Source organism: Protopterus annectens, chromosome 2.part2 (assembly GCF_019279795.1).
Source record: "Protopterus annectens isolate FY-2018-M chromosome 2.part2, PAN1.0, whole genome shotgun sequence".
Lineage (NCBI taxonomy): Eukaryota > Metazoa > Chordata > Ceratodontiformes > Protopteridae > Protopterus > Protopterus annectens.
Genome location: NC_056730.1, coordinates 549,672,888 through 549,692,436, shown reverse-complemented (window position 1 = coordinate 549,692,436; position 19,549 = coordinate 549,672,888). Strand labels below are relative to the sequence as shown.

At 40.9% G+C, this 19,549-nt stretch overlaps 1 protein-coding gene across 1 annotated transcript in view; it reads right to left on the bottom strand.

Annotated features, from left to right (window-relative positions):
- Nucleotides 1-4,494: 4,494 nt before the first annotated feature.
- The window catches only part of LOC122795969, a 283,360-nt gene continuing 268,305 nt past the window's right edge, over nucleotides 4,495-19,549 (bottom strand). Inside the window, exon 4 of the mRNA XM_044064451.1 lies at nucleotides 4,495-4,623. Within this exon, the coding sequence (XP_043920386.1) occupies nucleotides 4,495-4,623 (129 nt within the window). The remainder of the gene's footprint in view (nucleotides 4,624-19,549) is intronic.

Sequence of the window (19,549 nt, the reverse complement as noted above, 5' to 3'; positions counted from 1 at the left end):
AACAGGGCACTGCGACAGTATGCATTTTCTGAATAATAAGAAGCATAAATCAACAGTATAAAAATATGACAGAAAACCAGAACATTCTGCAAAATCAAGGACAGATGAGAAGCCACGGTCGTAGTTGTGGTCTAACTTGGATGGGGGAATACTCTGCACACTTACACTGCACAACTGCTACTTGCCTTGCTTGGACACATCCAGAGCCACTACCATGGGGAGTGGGGTGCAACAAGATAGAAGTGGGACACAGGCCCAAAAATAAGGACAATTTTTAAATATTGCTCTTATAAACTTAGAAAGTAGTAGGTCTTGCATTAGTATGAATTTTCTGAAGGGTATGAAATCTGAAACTCAAATTTCTGCCATTATTTTCTAACTTCAATCTTTAATGATTTGCCAGTAATTTGCCAGAAAATCACAATTTTATGAAAAACAGACCAAATATGTGATGCAAAAATATAAAATTGCCACACAATACAGCTGGGAACCTGTCAAAGAATGGACACCTTTTTAATATTAGTACTGTTAACTTGAGCAGCTGACAAAATAAGTGCATCTACATGCATTTCTGAAATAAAAGTAATCTATAACTCTGATCATTACAGCTATTTATAATTGTAAACCCTCCATGGTTTCTTCCAAAATTGCCATTTTTTAAAGAGGGATTATTAGGGGGAGAGCAACATTTTGAGCCAAAATTGGGGACAGTTGAGAGGTTTGGATATTCCTAATTCTATGAAGCGATTTATTTGCATGTACCTCTTAATGCAGGAAATCTGGACAAGGCCAAATATATTGGGGGAACATACAAACAGTACTAAAAATTGCTCTTGTCTAAACTTAAGACAGTTAATAGAATAACAGGTCTTGCTTTAGCATGCATTTTTCTGAAGGTTATGACGTCTGAAACTCAATGCCTGTCATTATTTAGTGACTTCATTCCTAAATGATTTGCCAGAAAACCACAAATTTTATGAACAAACCAAAAATAAGAAACAAAAATCTATTCAGTTTGCAAAAATCTGGACAGTTGGGGCCGTCTTTGAGTTTGCTGCCCTTCCCCCCTCAAAAAATCATGGTCGAATGGAGCCTCCCCCCTGCAGCCATTCCAATATCCCATTCCTTGGTTATTTCACCCCATTTACCATAAACACTGTAATGTGCATACTGCTTTACTTCTGCGATGATTTGAATTTCATTTGAAAGTTTTATTTTGCATTTTACAGCACAAACTTAAATAGATATCTGCTAAACAAAGCAATGCAGTCTCACAATGAAAACAGACTTAGCATTAAAACTTCTCTGCCCTTGAAACTCACATTCATTGAAACAGCATTGAAACCCACATTCAAAGAAAATGCATTTTGCCAGTAGCAGATAAAGATTAACTTTGGGCTGTTTTCAAAATCATAGGCCCCTTGAACACAAAAAATACACGTGTTCTTCGATACACCTTCCCGATTGTATTAAATTATATTCCTTGTACACTACAGTACAGGTGTTAGAGGGCATTTTAAATGTATTGTTTTGAACATTTTTCCAGTAAACAATGAAACAAAATGCATGCACCATTAATGACAAAACTGCCCAATTCAGAACATTTCCATCATAAAAATGTCTACTCAAATTTCTACAGTCCACCAGTATCAGTAAATATGCACACTCTGAAGAAGTAAAAGTCATCTAAATAATTCCACATTAAAGAAATCTGTAACTAATGAAGAGGTTGCTGCTAGCAAACAACTTTATATGTCATTGTTTCATCTACAAATAAAGTGCCTGTTGCCCTTGAGGAATAAATTGCCTATGTTGCATTAAAAAAATGATAAGCTAGTAATATTGCAATAGGGAATGGATGACAAACTGATAACAGGTTCAAAGTTACTAGGTATCTTCGCCAAAAAGGACTGCAGCATCCACCCCCTTTACAACACAGTACAGTATCAGCAATGCATCTACCTACTGTGGGAGTACAACACACAGCCTTCTGCATTAAAAAGCATCTATACTACCTGCTGTGCTATTAACAATGCAAGCAGACACAGCATAGGAAGCACTAAAACGTTTGTTCCCCTGCAGCTCCCAGCTCCTTGTAAAATGTACTTGACATTCAGCTGTATCTCTGAACTCTGCAGCACAAGAAATCTGGAAAAAGCCAGCATTTATGGTGGGGGGACAAAAGCCCAAAAAACCAGGGACACATTTTAAACATTGCTTGTATAATGTTGGAAAGTTGCTAGAATAAAATGCTGCGTTACCACCATACATTTCACTGCCAAGTCTTGAACCCAGGAGACCCTGTCCAAAACAGTCAAAGCAACATACCACTATGCTAAATCTGTTTTGTGAAAGAGAGGAAGATTGAAACTTAAATGGCTACCATTTAGTGAATTCAGTTCTCACCATAGCTGTCAACCTCTTAGCACAAAACACCTGAACAAAGGCAATAATGGGGGAATACAGCCCCCAAACATATTCAGTGAATTCAGTTCTCACCATAGCTCTCACCCTTAGCACAAAAAACCTGGATGAAGCCAATAATGGGGGAATACAGTCCCAAAAATAGGGACAAATTTCAAATATCCATGTTATAAACTTAGAAAATTGCTAGAATAAAAGGTTTTGTGTTACCATGTACTTTCTGAAGAATATGAAGTCTGAAATTGAAATACCTGTTATTTTTATTTAATATTTGTTAACCAGGAAAGTCTGACTTGGAACAAAAGCCAATTTTCAGCAGAGCAGGGAGAAACACTCCAGACACGTTATTTGCAAGATGGGAGGACATGCAGATTCCACACCAAAGGGACCCCAGCCAAGAATCAAACCAGAGAACCTGTAGATGTCAGGCAACAATGCTACCAGTGCACCACAGCACTACTGGGTTTGCAAGAAAAAACAAACACACAGAAACCACAGATTTTATGAGGAACAGAACAAATATGAGGCATACATCTGCAAAGTTTTTACAAATGGTGGTGGGTAGGGAATTCAGGCCCTTGCCACCTGCACCCAAGGTACAGGGTTCAAGCCTGAGTATTCTCTACCCACCACCATGTGTTCTCTCTAGCCACCAGTATATAGCAACTGGGGCATTTTACACATACATATATATACACACACACACACACACACACACACACACACACACACACACACACACACACACACACACACACACACACAGTTCCCCCTGACCTACCTGAAGCATCCAAAGTTCCTTTGTAGTCCCGACTGCAACAGCAAATCCAAATGGCAAGCTAAGAGCTGATTTCCAAAGCTCCCCTGTAGTCTTCTCGTCAGCCCCCGCATGCTAACGGCTGGTTTCCGGCTTGGGTCTGCATGAGAATAGGTTGGAGGCTCCAGCCTGCTGATGACACAGTCCGGTTTCCTTCTCGTCTGTGCGGTCATCACCGCACAGACTTCTGGACTGGCAGGGCGGAGATGCCTTTCTCCTCTATCCGGACTGCCTAACCCAGCAGTCTGTAGTTCTGTGAGTACGAGGAACTCCAAGTTCCGGGACTCACAATTTTTTTTTTAAATTTTCTTGCATAGGTGGGGGGATTTTCTTTTGTACAGGTGGGGGGGGGGGGCTGCAGTCCTATAGCACGAGTCGCCCCTGGGGGGTCTAATGAGTTGTCATATTTCAAAACTACCCTACTGAGTACTCAGTCAGAAATACTGGCTGTAGTGTAACTAAGGAAATTAGTTTTTGAGGTGGATCTGAACTTACTAGACACTGTAAGGCCTTAGCAGGCTTTGTGCTACTGGCTGCCAACAAAGTATTTACTAGAAAATGGAAATCAAAATCTAAACTAATTGTAACTGAAGTATTGAATATTGTTAGAGAGAGTAAATAACTGGAATTGAGATATTTAGAAAAGGAAATTACATATAAATAAATGGAATTTGTGGGAACAACACACGAAGAAGAATATCCAGAAAGAGAAGTGAGGATTAAGAGAAGGCAGGAATTATACACTTACGTAATGTTATGAAATATGTTATAAGTAATGAAAACATATATTCAGCATATAATACAGGAAAACAGTTATTATGATTTGTTTTCTTTTCTATTAATGTATGTGTGCCTATGTCTTAAGCGAAAATTTTATAAAGTTGTTATAAAACAAAGGTGCAACATACTGTCCAGTAGTGTGACTTAGAGAGTCAAGGAAATTTGCAAATAAGCTGTCTGCTGATCAGTACATGATTTATACCACCTCTACATTCATACTTCATTTTATCTGATATGCAACTATCAGGATATAAATCATCCCCAATAAGGGTACTTATGTGGAACAGATCTTACCTGATTAATTAATAGAGCAAGACAAAAACAAAACAAGCCATTTGGTAAAAATGTCATTCTCAATTAATTCAGATTAACAATATTTTGGAAAAAGCTTAATTATCTTTCCAAGATCAATACACATTATAATGATGACAGTGCTATGGCTTCTAATTACATGAAATGCAACATGAGAGACTTTACCCTATTTTTCTTTTCACTGGCATTAAGTGATTTTTTTTCTTGGGTGTAGTGAGTCTGACATCCATTTTATGTTTAACACTGCTGGCAGCACCGGAAACTAAAGAGCTACTCATATCCAGCTCATCCTATAGGATAAAGGAATGGTGATTATGTACAAGACACTGCAGTAATGGTAAGATTTTCTACTGGCACACCTACAGTTTTTACCAGCACATATTTTCATGTTAAAATCTCACCTTCAAGAAATGGTGATCTTCCAGACTTAAATCACAAAATCAACCAAGCATTCCTGTCTATTTATACATGAACATCATGGAATTGTCATGTGTCTCTCAGTTTCTGTTTTGTTAAACTTTCAACAATCTTGTGAAGACAAAACAATATTTAATTATAAGCAAGAGGGATGTCTAGTTCCATGTTATTCAGCCTAATGATGTCATGTTTTCATCTATCAGCATACTCTACCTATAAAAAATGATTTCACTGGCTAGCGCTCAAGACTAGTAAGCATACCGAACCAAATACTGATAGAAAAAATGCCACCCTGTTTGCTTAAAAATGTACAATTACACTGGCAAAACACAGTTTGTTAATTAGCAAGGCTTCAAAATGAAATAACTTTCCCTCTGCCTTTTAAGGCATAGCCTTCAGCTCCAACTTTGTTCATCTCTTGCTCTCAATGTTTGCAAACCTTTTTCAGATATATTGTTTTATTACCCCCACAAAAATTTAGCCCAAACAGGAAATACAAAAATCATGCAAAATCAACTATGTATACATATATATTTACTACATCAGCTGATTCACAAAAAGGCCAGCTGCAGTAACTTTAAGATTCATTCTCCTGATATTATCAGTTCAATAAAGTTCCAAATTTAGAACAGACTTCCAAGATGGCTTTATATTGAGTAACAGCTTATTTCTAGCTCTCCCAGTGTGAAAACAGAAACTCAGTAGAGAAGGCCAGTAGACTTGTGTTTATGGGTAAATTTAAAAACTGGCTAGTAAGTGCACTGCCTGGATGCCAGGAATAAAGAAATACATAAGACCTGCAAAAATAAGCTACAAAAAGAGAGGAAGAAACACTGACGGGAAAGTTCTGCAGCTGTTCAGCAAAAAGCAATGCAATCTTCAGACAGGACTTCTAATAAACTACAGGAAGATATAAGACAACTGCATACAGAACTGGTTAAAATAAACAAAACACTGATGGAGTATATAAACACACAAAAAAAGGTTGGAAAAATGGAAGAAGCTTTAAACAGATATTCACATGAGATTATAAAGCTGCAAAAATCAGAGGTTGAAAGGATGAAGAGGATGGCTGAATATGAGAATGCTCAGGAAGAGATGTTTCAAAAAATAATAGAATTAAAGGACAGAGCACACAGGGAAAACCTGAGATTTTCAGCTACACCAGAGAAGCTGGAAGGAACAGACTGCATTTATTTTATGAAAGCACAAATAAGCAACTGGATTGGTATTCCACAGCAGGAGTTGTTAGTTGAAAGGGCACGTCATGTGTAAGCTCCAAACCTGGCTATAAGAAAGAAACCTAGATTTATAATTAAGATGCAATCCTACCAGCAGAAGGAGCTGATTTTGACAAAACTGTGGCAGAAGGACAAAGTACTAAAAGTGGGAGACAGCAGGGTGTTGTGGACAATGATTATTCACTGCACCAGACAGAAGAGGAGCAAATTTATTCCACTATTCAGGGAATGATGGGATGCAGTTGTGAGATTCAAATTGCTGTACACAGCTGTCTTCAAGGTATTCTTCCGTGGAGGGACAGCATCATTTTTTGATGAAGTACATGCTAAGGAACTAGAAAAGTTTGTCCACAAAAAGTAAGCTGCGAAACAGAAGGAGATTCTGTTTCTTGTTCTTCTGGTGATAAAGACCATAGAGGGACTGTACCTGTGAAACCTTTTCAAATTTTTCAATAGAAAATGTTGGAGATAAGGAAGGGAGCATGAGAGCTGACTAGAAGAATTCAGAGTACATTGCAAATAAAGCAGAGACAGGATTTTGGAGATGAACAGTAATAAACCAGTAACTTAATATGGGATTAGAATGCAATAATTATATTTGTAAAATATGACAGAACAGGAAAATCTTGAAATATTGGACTTTTTCAGAATTTGTTGTTGTGGGGACTCTAAAGCATATGACCTACTTCATGTCATTAATGCTTGGAAATGTGCTTTGGGGAGGGGAAAAGGAGGGAGAAAGTTAATTGTAATTAAAGATTTCTTTTCTTAAATAGTACTGATTGTGTGGTATGTGTTTTTCTTTACATGCTATAAAGTACATTTTTTCAGTTATTTGTAAGTGTAATGGGGATTGTAAACAGGTGCTGCTGTTCTTTTTGTTTTTCTTTTCCTTCTCCCTTCTTCTCTCTTTCTTCTTGTTCAATTTTAAGAAAAGTAGGCACTGCAATGTAAAAAAAAAAAAAAGCCTGATTGAAAAGCATGATAAAGGAAAAAAATCAATGTGCTTTTTCTCATTCTTGCATGGAGGAATGACTGGATTAAAGACCTTAGATTGATTTAATAAGTTTTAAGAGACAGCAAGTAAATTAATAAGAACATTGGATAGTATGATGCTTTTTTTCTAGCAAATACATGTATGCTCAGTAACAATTCTGCAGCTGGTCTTCATGTTTCCAAGGAAACATTCTGATAAAGGGAGACAAACTAATAAAAAGAAACTGGCTACATTCTAGTGGAGAGTGACTGGCTGGGGAAAAAAAGAGAAATTGGATAGGAGATAATGTTCTCTGAAAGCATTAGGGATTTTCCCAAGGTAGATGATGTTGTCTGAAAGCATTCAGGGGCTTTCCCAATGTAGTTAATGTTCTTTGAAAACATTCAGGGGTTTTCCCAGCTGGGAGAGCTATAAAGATAAGACAAAAAACAATCAGCACTTAGTGGAAGCACAGGCTGCACCATGCCTCTTAGTGAGGATAACCTTTCTTTGGGTTAACTCAAGTCTGTCAGCTGTCAGTTTGGGACTTTTATCTCTATTAGGAGGGTAAAACTTCAATATTTGAAGGTATACATAGTTTTGTGTGTCAGTATTAAGTTAATGTTAATAGGATTTAGGAGGGTATTGAGGAGTGTTTTTTTGAGGGCTTTCAATAAAACAAAATGTTGTTATAGGCTCAAATGGATATGATGAGAAACAACTGTATAAAAGCGCAACCTGCCAAACAATGAATGCATGTAACACAAAAGCTGGAGCTAGACATTTAACAAAAAAGGTTTTATACATGAAAAGTGGGAATAATAACTTTTTAATACAATGATGCTTTCTTTAATGTCTTTAAATATAAATGGTCTCACAGATAAATACAAACAAGAAAGAGTACTGAACTATATTAAAAATGTAGAGTGCAAATAGCTATGTTACAAGAGACACACTTAGAAAGAACTGAACATGTGGATTTGATAAATAAAGGTTTTCAGGATGGTTATTAAGTGGAATACCTGGGACAAAGGAAATGAGGAGTACTTATAATAATTCCTCCAGTAGTGATAGAATAAGATAAAAAAATAATAATGGTAGATTTCTAGTGCTAAGGGACTATGGGCAAGGGAGGGTGGATTACATTGGCATGTATTTATGTTCCACTTAAAACTGCTATAATGTAGCTTAGGAAAATTCTGGGAGAAATAATCAGTTACATCGACATTTGTGCTGTAACAGAGACCTGGTTCAAAGCAGCAGAAAGCACCCCTGCAGTACCAGGCTATAACTCATTCCATACCTTTCGGCCCCAGAACTTGGATTGAAGCTCCAAAGGCGGTAGTGATTCCATATTCATAAAGGATGCACACACCTCCAGACTGGTAGCCCAACATAATGCATCAGAGATACTTCAGCTGCAGCTAACATTGGGTAAGACAGCAATTCAGGTCATAGCATGCTATAGGTCCCCAACCATGTCCCAAGACTCACACTCCTAAGCACCCTGGAGAATATTAGGGTCCAACCTAACACTCTCATACTGGGTGACTACCCTTCCATTAACTGGGAAAACTACTCATGTACCAATACACTTGCCCGTTTCCTGGAATTCATTAATTCCAATGTCCTGGACCAGCTTGTTCTTACTCCCACTAGAGGTAGCAACATCCTTCACCTGGTCATTATTAACATGGGCGACCGTTGCTCTACACAAATAGTCAACTCCTCCCTGGTTAGACCTGACCACAAACTAATCACCTTGGAAATCCCCATCCCCCCCCCAGCAAAGGTAACCACCATAAAAAACTCCTTCAAAGCTAACTTTGGGCTCCTAAAAACAGAGGTGGCTAACTTCATGGCACCCATGCAAATGGAGAATAGTTGCATGACTGCCGAATCATACAGCAATGCACTGTACGAACACGTACACAAATGCATGGATCTTACCATACCCAACAGAACCAAGACGCTCTCCTCCAAAAAAAGGAAGCCAATGTGATGGTCCCCTGCCATAAAAAAACTCTGCAACAGAAGGAAGAAACTGATGTGGAATAAGGTGAAATCCCAAGACTGGAAAAACTCCCTTATCATCCTCAACAAAAAGTTGAAATCCCTCATCAAATCTTCTAAATCTAGCTATGAAAACAGAATTGCAGCAGATGGTAAAGAGAACCACAAGGCCTTCTAAAGTTATGTACAGAATTTCCACAGCTATGCCCAGATTTGCTCTAAGCTACTGCACAATGATGCCTCCTTTACCGAGCCAACAGATATTGCCAGATTCAGTGCTAACTTTAGCCCTCTCACCCCCTCCAAAGGACCAATCACAATACCAGTAGGTTGCCAGTAACCCAGTATTACTACTGCAGAGGTTAAAACAGCACTGTTCAAGGCCAAGAATACAGCTTCTATGAGACCTGACAATATCCCTGGCTGTGTTCTACATGAACTACAGAGTGAACTGGCACCACACCTGTGTGCCCTGTTCAATCACAGCCTCACCTCAGGTGTTGTCCCTACTGAATGGCACACTGCTACAGTCATCCCTCTCCACAAAGGAGGAGAGATTGCAGACACTGGGAACTATCGCCCCATTAGCCTGACGAGTCTGATATGCAAAGCTATTGAATGCATCATCATGGACCTAATAAACAAGGATATAGGAAATCTCCAAACTCTGTATCCCATACAGTTTGGTTTTGTGAAGGGTAGATCATGCCTGCTCAACCTGGTCAACTTCTTTGCAGCCTACCTTGATCTGGCCAAGGCCTTTGATACCATTCCCCACTCAGGAATCACAGAAAAACTCACTAAGCTAGGTATCAACCCCTATATCACTAGGTGGGTTGCAAACTGTCTCACAGATGGAAGCCACAGTGTGAAAGTAGCTGACTCCAAGTCAGACTGCTGACCAGTCACGAGTGGAGTCCCACAGGGTTCGGTCCTGGGTCCTCTCCTGTTTGGTATCTACTTCTCTGAAGTCCAGGCCAACACAAAGGGACTCTGGCTGACAAAGTTCACAGACAATTCCAAGTTGGGAGCTATTATTAACTCCCCCAAGTGATGTTGACATCCTGCAGAAAGGCCTCACTGAGACCAACGACTGGTGTCAGAACCATGGCCTTAAGTTCAATGTCAAAAAAAATGTGTCGTCATCCCCTTTGAGAAAAACTTTGTTCCCATGAATTACCACACTGATGGTGGTCCACTGAACACAGAATGCATTACAAGAGATCTGGGAACACAGGTTGACAGCAACCTCTCTTTTGACCACCACATTGCCACTGTGGTCAGAAAGTCCTTCTATGTGGCACATCTCATTACTAAGGGTTTTGATCCAGGAAGAAAGAGGTAATTGTCTTCCCTCATTAGGCCAATCATCGAGTATAATGCCCCATTTGGCATGTACCTCACTAGACACCTGCAACAACTGGAGAGGCCGCAAAAGTACCTCATAAAGATGATCCTAGGCCTTAAACAGTTGTCCTATATGGACAGACTCAAAAAACTCCAACTATTCTCAGTCTCATATCGCCTATTTAGAGGCGATCACTGCTTGACTTACAAAGCCATGTCTGACCCAGCTCTGTTAGAAATGCTACATCTAAAGAAACCCAATCCCTCCACACCACATGCAACAGAGGTCTCAACCTCATTACCACAATCAACAGAACATGCTGGAGGAGCAGGTTCATAACCCGGAGACTGCCAATGCAATGGAATACAGAGCACCTCACTGGCCCTTTTCAAGAGAAATTTTGATGAGTGGATAGGAAATAGAAAATTCACCCCAGGGATCACTCCAGTGGCTCTACTCGACAGAGGCATTGGGAACTAATGTCAGGTGGCATGATGCTAGGGTAATTCTATGGGCTAGGCTTGTAAAGGCTCCAGGGCCATTAGTGTAGTACACACCTATGAACCTATAGATGGGGATTGGAATTTGATTTGCAGCAGTGAAAATGTGTCTGGGGGGCCCAGAAGAGAAAATATAACAAAGGAGGACAGATTTTTGAAGAAATTTATGAAAATATTTGGCACAGAAGATGCAAATTCAGTAATAGGAATTCAGGTTGAATTTACATATTATTCCCCAAGATATAAAAACTGGGCTAGGCTAGACAGAATCTATATTTCACAGGAACGTGTACATTTAATTGAAGGTCTTGATACTCAATATATGTGAAAACCGAGAAAAAACTGCTGTCGCCAAAATGGGCAAGGGTAGTTACCGGTGATAAGTGGGTTGAGGACCAGGCCTACTCTGATCTACGCCAGGGACACTTGCTAATGATGAGAGGGGTATATGTGCCTCTATTGGCCAGTGTGTGCCCAACATAAAGCCCAGCAGTCAATAAGCAACTGGCTGGCTGGTGTTCTAGTTGCCTAGCCTGGGTTACCTGGGATAGCTCTTTTGAGTGAAAGCTGAACGTAAAACCAAACAACTTGCCAAACATGAACTAAGAATTGCTACGTTTAATGTACGTTCACTAACAGAATGCAGCTTGGAAGTGGATGACATGATTACATGGAGGAGGTTGGACATCCTATGTATCCAAGAGACGAGATGGAAGGGCAGTGCATCAAAGCCATTTGGCCTGGGATCCAGACTCTACAACTCAGGAAGGGGACATGCTAGAAATGGTGTAGGAACTGCGGCAAGAGAGAGGCTTCAGAAGGCAGTGAGGGATATCATCAGAATTAATGACAGACTCATGGCAATTAGACTCCAGTGTAATGATAGGGTAGTATTCATCGTCTCAGCCTATGCCCCACAGCAGGTTTGTGATGGTGAGGAAAAGAGTGCATTCAGACAGCAGTTGCAGGACCTACTAGATAAAGCAGGCCAACATGAATTGGTGTTGATAATGGGTGACTTGAATGCACATATTGGGACAGACAGAACAGGATATGAGCACTGCCTGGGTCCACATGGGTGGGGCAACATGAATAAAGAAGGAGAAGCCATTCTAGATTTCTGTCTGGCAAATGGCTATATACTAGCCAACACATGGTTCAGAAAGAGAGATGGTCACAAGATGACATACAAGAATAGCCAACATGCAACTCAGGTAGTCTTCCTCCTAGTAAGGAAAATACATTGGGGTAGAAGCCACGATTGCAAAGTCATCCACAGTGAAACAGTCAGCCCAGCATAAACCACAAGTTGCCACAATCAGCTGCAAGCAGTGATCAGAGATGGCTCTAAAGTCAACAGAGACCAGGCTGAAGACCTGGAAGTTAACTGGAGAGAAGGTACAAAAGTTCAAGGAGGAAATAGATGGAGTTGACTACAGAAAAGATATGTGGCCAAGCCAGGTATGGAAATAAGGTACATAAGGAAAGCTGGTGGTGGAACATAGAAGTCCAGGATGTCATCAAAAGAAAGTAGGAATGTAGGAAGAAGTGGGAGTTAGGAAAAAACTGACCAGGCTAGGAAGGACGACTGGTTGGCTAACAAAGAAGCTAAGAAAGAAGTTGCAATAGCAAAGAATAGGGCATCAGAGGCACTCTACCAACTTCTGGAAAGTGACTCAGTAAGTGGCACGAAGAAACTATATCAGGTTGTAAGGCAAAGACAAAAAGATAAAGAAGATAGTCTGACACCACTCATGAGGGATGCCAGTGACAACCTGCTCACCAGTCCACAGGACATCAAAGGCAGATGGAAGAAGTATTTCAAGCTGCTTCTGAATGAAGAAAATCCCACAGAAGCTGTTCTGCCCCAGAAACAGCCTACGATGAGAGAAGAGGAGGAGCCCACCCTAGAAGAAGTAAGAAAAGCACTAAGGAAAATGTAGTCAGGGAAAGCAGCAGGCTCAGATGAGGTCACAGCAGATATAATAAAGATGCTGGGTGAGATAGGGGACAAATGGCTCCTGAGTGTACTCACAGCAGTGTGGAGAGAAAGGCATATCCCAGATGACTGGAGAATAAGCATACTCGTGCCAGTGTACAAGAATAAAAGGGACATCCACAACTGTGGGCAGTACAGAGGCACCAAACTCCTATCACATTGCATGAAAGTTCTGGAGAGGGTGACTGATAAATGGATACGCAGAGTAGTAGAATGTAAGATGGGAATTGAGCAGTTTGGATTCAGATCAGGATGCAGCATGACTGACCCAATGCCTGCAGTGAGACAGACACTTGAGAAGAAGCTAGCTTTGAGCCTACTGCTGTTCATACTGGTGATGGACTACATTAGCAAACAGGTCGGAGGGGTTAGGTCAACAAAGTTGCTGCATGCAGACAATGTGGCATTACAGGCAGACTCTTGAGCTAGAACTTCAGCAAAGGATAGGAAAATGGAATGCAAAACTGAAGCCACATGGAATGAAACTATGCACAGACAAGACAGTGGTAATGGCAGCATAGCAGGGAAATCAGAAGAAGCAGAGAACAGAGATAGAAGGGAAGACAGTAGAATGGGTAAACAGCTTCAAGTATCTGGGAGGGGTGGTTGAGGAGAAGGGAAGTGTGAATGAAGAGGTCAAAGCTAGAATCAGAGGGGCTGCAGCCAATTGGCATAGAGTGTCTGGTGTAGTCTATGACAGAAGAATGCCAAAGAATCTGAAAAGTAAGGTGTACAAGACAGTGGTATGACCAGTACTACTGTATGGTACAGAAACCTGGGCAGCAAAGGCAGAACAGCTGAAGAAGCTAGAGGTGATTGAAATGAAGTGCCTGAGAAGGGTGAAACGATGCACACTGTGGGAAAGATGAAGAAATGAGGACATAAGAACAGAAGCCAAGGTAGCTCCAATTGCAGAAAAGATCAAAGAGAACAGATTGCAGTGGTTTAGACATGTGCAGAGTAACAGAAGACAATCTGGTGAGGAAGATTTGGGACAGACAGGAAGAAGGTAAGAGGAAGCAAGGACATCCAGCAAAGAGGTGGAGGGACTGTGTGAAAGAAGATCTGCGACAATCAGGCATGAGTGTTGAAGAAGGCAGGAGTGTGGCACTGAATCGAGAGAGTCGGCGACAGCACGATACCCTGACCCCATGTAGAAAAAAATGGGAAAAAGGGGGCTGATGATGATGATGATGATTATGCACCAATAACAGCTAAAATAAAAGCACAGGGCAATAAAATAAAAGTGAGACATTGGCGCCTTCCCACCTACCGGTTGAAAAGAGAGGAATTTAAGGAATGGGTAGTGGAGATTATTCAGGAGATGTTAGATAGGATACACATTTATTCTGAAAATATAGCTAGGGACTGGGATAAAATTAAGGTGTTTATACATAGGGTGGAAATAAAAGAAAGTGAGCTATGGTTAAGAAGTAACAAGAATTATTTAGAGGGACTGACAAATGTTAAAGTATTGCACAATAGGAGGAATCTCACAGAACAAGAGGAGGATCAACTGCAGAATGCTAGGCAGAAAATAAGGGATTACCTCCTCGAAAATATCCATGAGCTTTAGAATGATTGCTGTTAAACAACTGCTTTTTGATAACACTACAGCAGAAAAACTTTTAGCACAATGACTCAGGCAAAAGAAAATAGAAAGGGCTGTCGCCAAACTTAGAGAGCCTATAACAAGGAAGGTAACAAGAGATCCTATGCAGGTATTAGAAATATTTTGTGAATTCTATGACTCTCTATAAAGCAGAGAAATGTGAAAATCAAGAAAAGATACAAATGGAAATGTTTATGGAAGAATTAAATATGCCAAGGATACAGGCAGATGAGGCTCAATTCCTAACAGTTAGGATAGGAAGAGATGAGATAAAAATTCTGATGTATAACCAATATACAGGAGAGTCCCCTGGAACAGATGGTATTTCTGTGGAAGTGTGGAAGTTTGGAAGCTAGGAGGAAAAACTGATAAGATCTGGAAGGTTTTATTTAACAGTATCTTAAGAAGAGAAGTACCACCATTCTGTAAGAAAGCAGTGATAGCTGTAATACCTAAAGAGGGTAAAGATCCATCAGATCCAGCTTCATACAGTTACATTTCAATACTAAGCCATGATTATAAAGTGTTCATGTCTATAATGGCTAAAAGAATGGCAAACGTAATGCCAAAACTGACAGATATGGATCAATGTGGTTTTGTTGAGGGGAGGCAAGCATTTAACAACATTAACAGAACACTGATGATCCAGAGGGAAGCAGAATGTAAGAAAATACCATTGTTGTTTGTAGGTCTTGATGCAGAGAAAGCATTTGACAGAGTAAGCTGAGACTTTATGAGCAGGATAATGAAAACATTTGCATTTCCTGAAAAAATTATCAGGTTGATTAGTAGGCTATATGAGGGATCAGAGGTGAAAATTAAAGTGGGTGGGGGCCTTCTCTGATAATTTCTGCTTGAGCAGAGGAACCAGGCAGGGATATCCTCTTTCCTCTTTATTATTTGCATTATATTTAGAACCACTGGCAAAGAAAATAAGGGACTCAAAAATTCAAGGATATAACTGGTATGGTAGTCAAGAAAAGCTGGCTTGGCGACCCCTAACTGGGAAAAGCCGAAAGAAGAAGAAGATGAAGATTTGCAGATTTATACCTGACAAAACCAGAAAAAAAGACATTACAGTGTTGTGGAACATTTTAAGACGGTTTCAGATCTTTTTGGGATACAAAATTAATGAAGCTAAAACAAAGTCAGTAGTGGTAAATTATGTACCCACACATGAACTGGTTCAGAAATACCCACATTTATGAGAACATGCTAAAATCATGTATTTAGGAGTTTGAATTAAAAATGATTCAAGTGTGGCAGCGACGGATATGCGGGAAGAGACTATAAACAAAAGATAATACAAAAACTGAGAAAATAGAAGCTTTGTTATATGAATATGGATAGTAAGATACAAGCAGTTAAAATAATTTAGCCCCTTTAGTCTTATACACGGGTCAGGCATATTTTTATCAACCAGAGGAGAAGTTGTGGGCAGCAATTAATAAAGAGCTGAAAGACTATCATTGAGGGAAAGATGGCAAGAGTCAAGTGGGATAAACCGATTCTTCCAGTACAACAGGGTGGATTGGGATTACCCAATTTGTAGGGGTATTTCAGAGCTGCACAGTTAAGACTCATACATAGCACAAGCAGAAAACTACAATTCAAAGTGGAAAGGGATGATGACGAAATGGGGGGAAACTCGAGAAACTGGGATTTTAGCTGCAGGCCTTTAAGGAGAACAACAATATTCATAAAGAATATTATAACCATAAGGTAGCAGAACATATTCTAAGAGATAAACCAACATGAGAATGGGGAAAGGAGATTCTGACAATAGGGATGACTGCAGTTAGGGATACAGACAATAGGCAAGAGGGGGCTGGAATTTATTGGAAAAAACTGGCAAAGGAACCAAGGTACTGATGGGAAATAACTAGAGAAGATGCCAAGAATTTATTTGGACTGCAGGTTAGAAATTGCCTTCCCTATCAGTGACTGATATCAGAGTATAGGCAAAGAGAAAGAAACGGGGGGGGGGGTACTAAACAGAAGACCATCACCGGTAGAGTTTTTAATAGAATCTAGAACACAAGCTGCCATTAAAAAAGGAATAATTAGTAGAGCATATATTGCATGATAATTATAAGAATCAATAAGATGTTGTTAGAAAGGAGCAAAAAGGATTGGGAAGAGAGCTTGGATAAGCAATTCACAAAGAAAAAATGGGAGGATATATGTATGTCTCCGAAATATGCAACAAAATCTAGAAGATTTAGTATTTTTGCCTGGAAATGTTTACATAGATATTTTATACCCCAAGTACACTCCAGAGAATTTTTCCTCAGGCAGGCAGCAAATGTTGGAGTTGTGAAGGGGAAGAAACAGGTAATTGGGAAAAAGAAGTTATGTACCTACCAAAACGTTCCATGTTAGTTGTCTTCATCACGCCTTCTTTCTTGCTGGTTGGGATCGGAGCCGATCCTCGGCTCCGACTCGGCCATCTTCAATAGCTCGAGAGCTGTTTATCGGCTCGAGGCTACCCCTTATCCCATGATGCCTAGCGATAGCTACCCAGATCTTGTTTGAAATAGCTAACTCCAGACATAGCAAGAGAAAAACCAGTCCAAAACAAATAGGTTGTCTATACTTGCCATATTCTCTAAGTCAGTAGAGGAAACAAACCAGAGAACACCCAGCCAGTGAAATAAGAACTCCTCTCGGTCCAATAGGACAGGGGTTCAGAGGGTGGGACGCAAGAAAGAAGGCAAGATGAAGACCACTAACATGGAATGTTATGGTAGGTACATAACTTTTTTATGTTAAGTTGTCTCTCTCTCGCCTTCGTTCTTGCTGGTTGGGACAGCGTCCCTAGCACCTAATATCCTGGGTTGCTCATTGGAACAGACTCTTCAGAACAGTGGAACCAAAGTCAGCTCTGCTCCTGGAGACCATATCCAGCTTGTAATGAGAAATAAAGGTATGAGGATTTGCCCACGTAGCAGCTGCACAGATAGAATCCATGGGCAACCTAGAATGGAAGGCTACAGAGGTGGCCAAGGCCCTGGTAGAATGACCTTTCGGTTTGATAGGTAACTCTTTGTTCCTTAACTGATAAATGAAAGTAATAGTGTGAGACAACCATCTAGATAAGGTCAGCTTGGAAACTGGGAGACCTTGTTTGCCTAAGGCATACGAAAGGAATAGCTGGTCCGACTTCCTTATTTCCTTAGTTCTGTGCAGGTAAAAATGCAATTGTCTATGAACGTTCAATTGGTGTAATTTGTACTCTGCCTTGTTGGTGTGATTAGGGAAAAACACAGGAAGGTCTATAGATTGGTTTAAATTATTTTCTGAGCAGACTTTAGGAAGAAAAAAAGGATTAGTCCTCAGAGCAACCTTGTCCTTATGAAAAACCAAGTATGGAGGACGAACACATAGCGCCTGAAGTTCGGAGACGCGTCTGGCTGAAGTAACAGCTACCAGAAAGAGTGCCTTCCAAGATAAAAACTTAATGGAGCAGGACGCTGCTGGTTCAAAAGGGGGCAGAATTAAGGAAGTTAGGACCAAATTAAGGTCCCAAGGAGGAGGAGGATCTCTCACTGGAGGCCTAAGGAGAGTCGTCCCTCTCAAAAAAGCTTTACAGAGCTTATGAGACATAATGTTAGAATTTGACAACCCAACATGAAAGTTAGAAATGGCCGCTAATTGAACCCTGTTCGTAGCAGAAGCAGACCCGGAATGAAAAAGTTGTGCTAGGAATTACAGAATTTCGTGGACTGGGGCTGAAAAGGGATCTACGTTCCTAGCCTCTGCCCAACAAGAAAAAAGTTTCCATTTACAAGCATAAGTTTTCCTGGTTGTGGACTTGTGAGAGGAGACAATAATCTCACGTACAGCCGGGGAAATGCTAGGAAGCCTGGCTAAGGTTGGAAGTGGAGCAACCAAGCTGTGAGTTGGAGAGTTTGGAGGGATTGATGCAACCCGCCTGATTGATGAATCAGTAGATCTGGAATCAGGTCCAGAGTCCAGGGCTGATCGAGAAAGTAATGGTGCAGGAACGGGAACCATATCTGTCAAGGCCAGTAGGGGGCAATGAGGATCATTTTGCAACCCAACGATATTGCTTTCTGTATGAGTTTGGGTATCAGGGGAAACGGAGGAAAGGCATAAAGAAGTCCCTGAGGCCAATCGTGGACTAGAGCATCTCTGGGTGTGTGACCTGGAAGCGGAAGAAGGGAGAAGTAGTTGCTGCATTTGCTGTTGAAGGGGGTGGCAAAGAGATCTCAGCAAGGCTGTACCCATTTGCGGAAGATCCGCAACTTCCTGATTCAGAGACCACTTGTGAGGCATGAGGATAGCTCTGCTGAGCCTGTCCGCTATGATGTTGGACCTCCCAGGGATGTGCGTCACAATCAGAAAACGTTGGGAGGAAATCGCCCACTGCCACAGTCTGAGTGCTTCTCGACACAAGGGGTAGGATCTGGTTCCGCCCTGCTTGTTGATGTACCACACCACTGACATATTGTCTGTTTGAAGTGCAATGGTCCCAGAAGGAAGAGAGTTCTGAAGGGCTTGCAACGCTAGGAACATGGCTCTCATTTCTAGGACGTTTAAGCGCAGATGGTACTCGTGAGGTTGCCAAGTGCCTTGGACTGTCCTGCCCAGATTATGCCCACCCACCCTATCAGGGAGGCATCTGTGGTCACTGTGGCTACCGGAGGGGGCTGAATGAAGGGTCTGCCCACTAGTGGGGAGACCATCCACCATGAAAGGTGCCTTTTGCATGCTTCTGTAATCAGGATCATGTGAGACATGGGCAGCTCTTGGAAAGACCACTGTGTGAGCAGAAGCCACTGAAGGATACTCATATGAAAGCGGGCCAGTGGGATTAGAAGAATGGCTGCTGCCATGGAACCCAGAGTTTGAAGGATGAACCTGACTTGGATCCTTTTGCTCTGCATTAGAATCTGTACTTGCTGACGAATTGTAGACACCCTTTCTAGCGGTAGCCTTGCAAACATGTTCCTTGTGTCTAAGTCTGCTCCTATGTAAGTGACAGATTGACAGGGCAACAAGGCAGATTTTTCAAAGTTTATTGTAATGCCTAGCTGGGAGCAGATTGTGATTGTGTAGTCCCTGGGCTCGTAGGAGTTGATGCCTG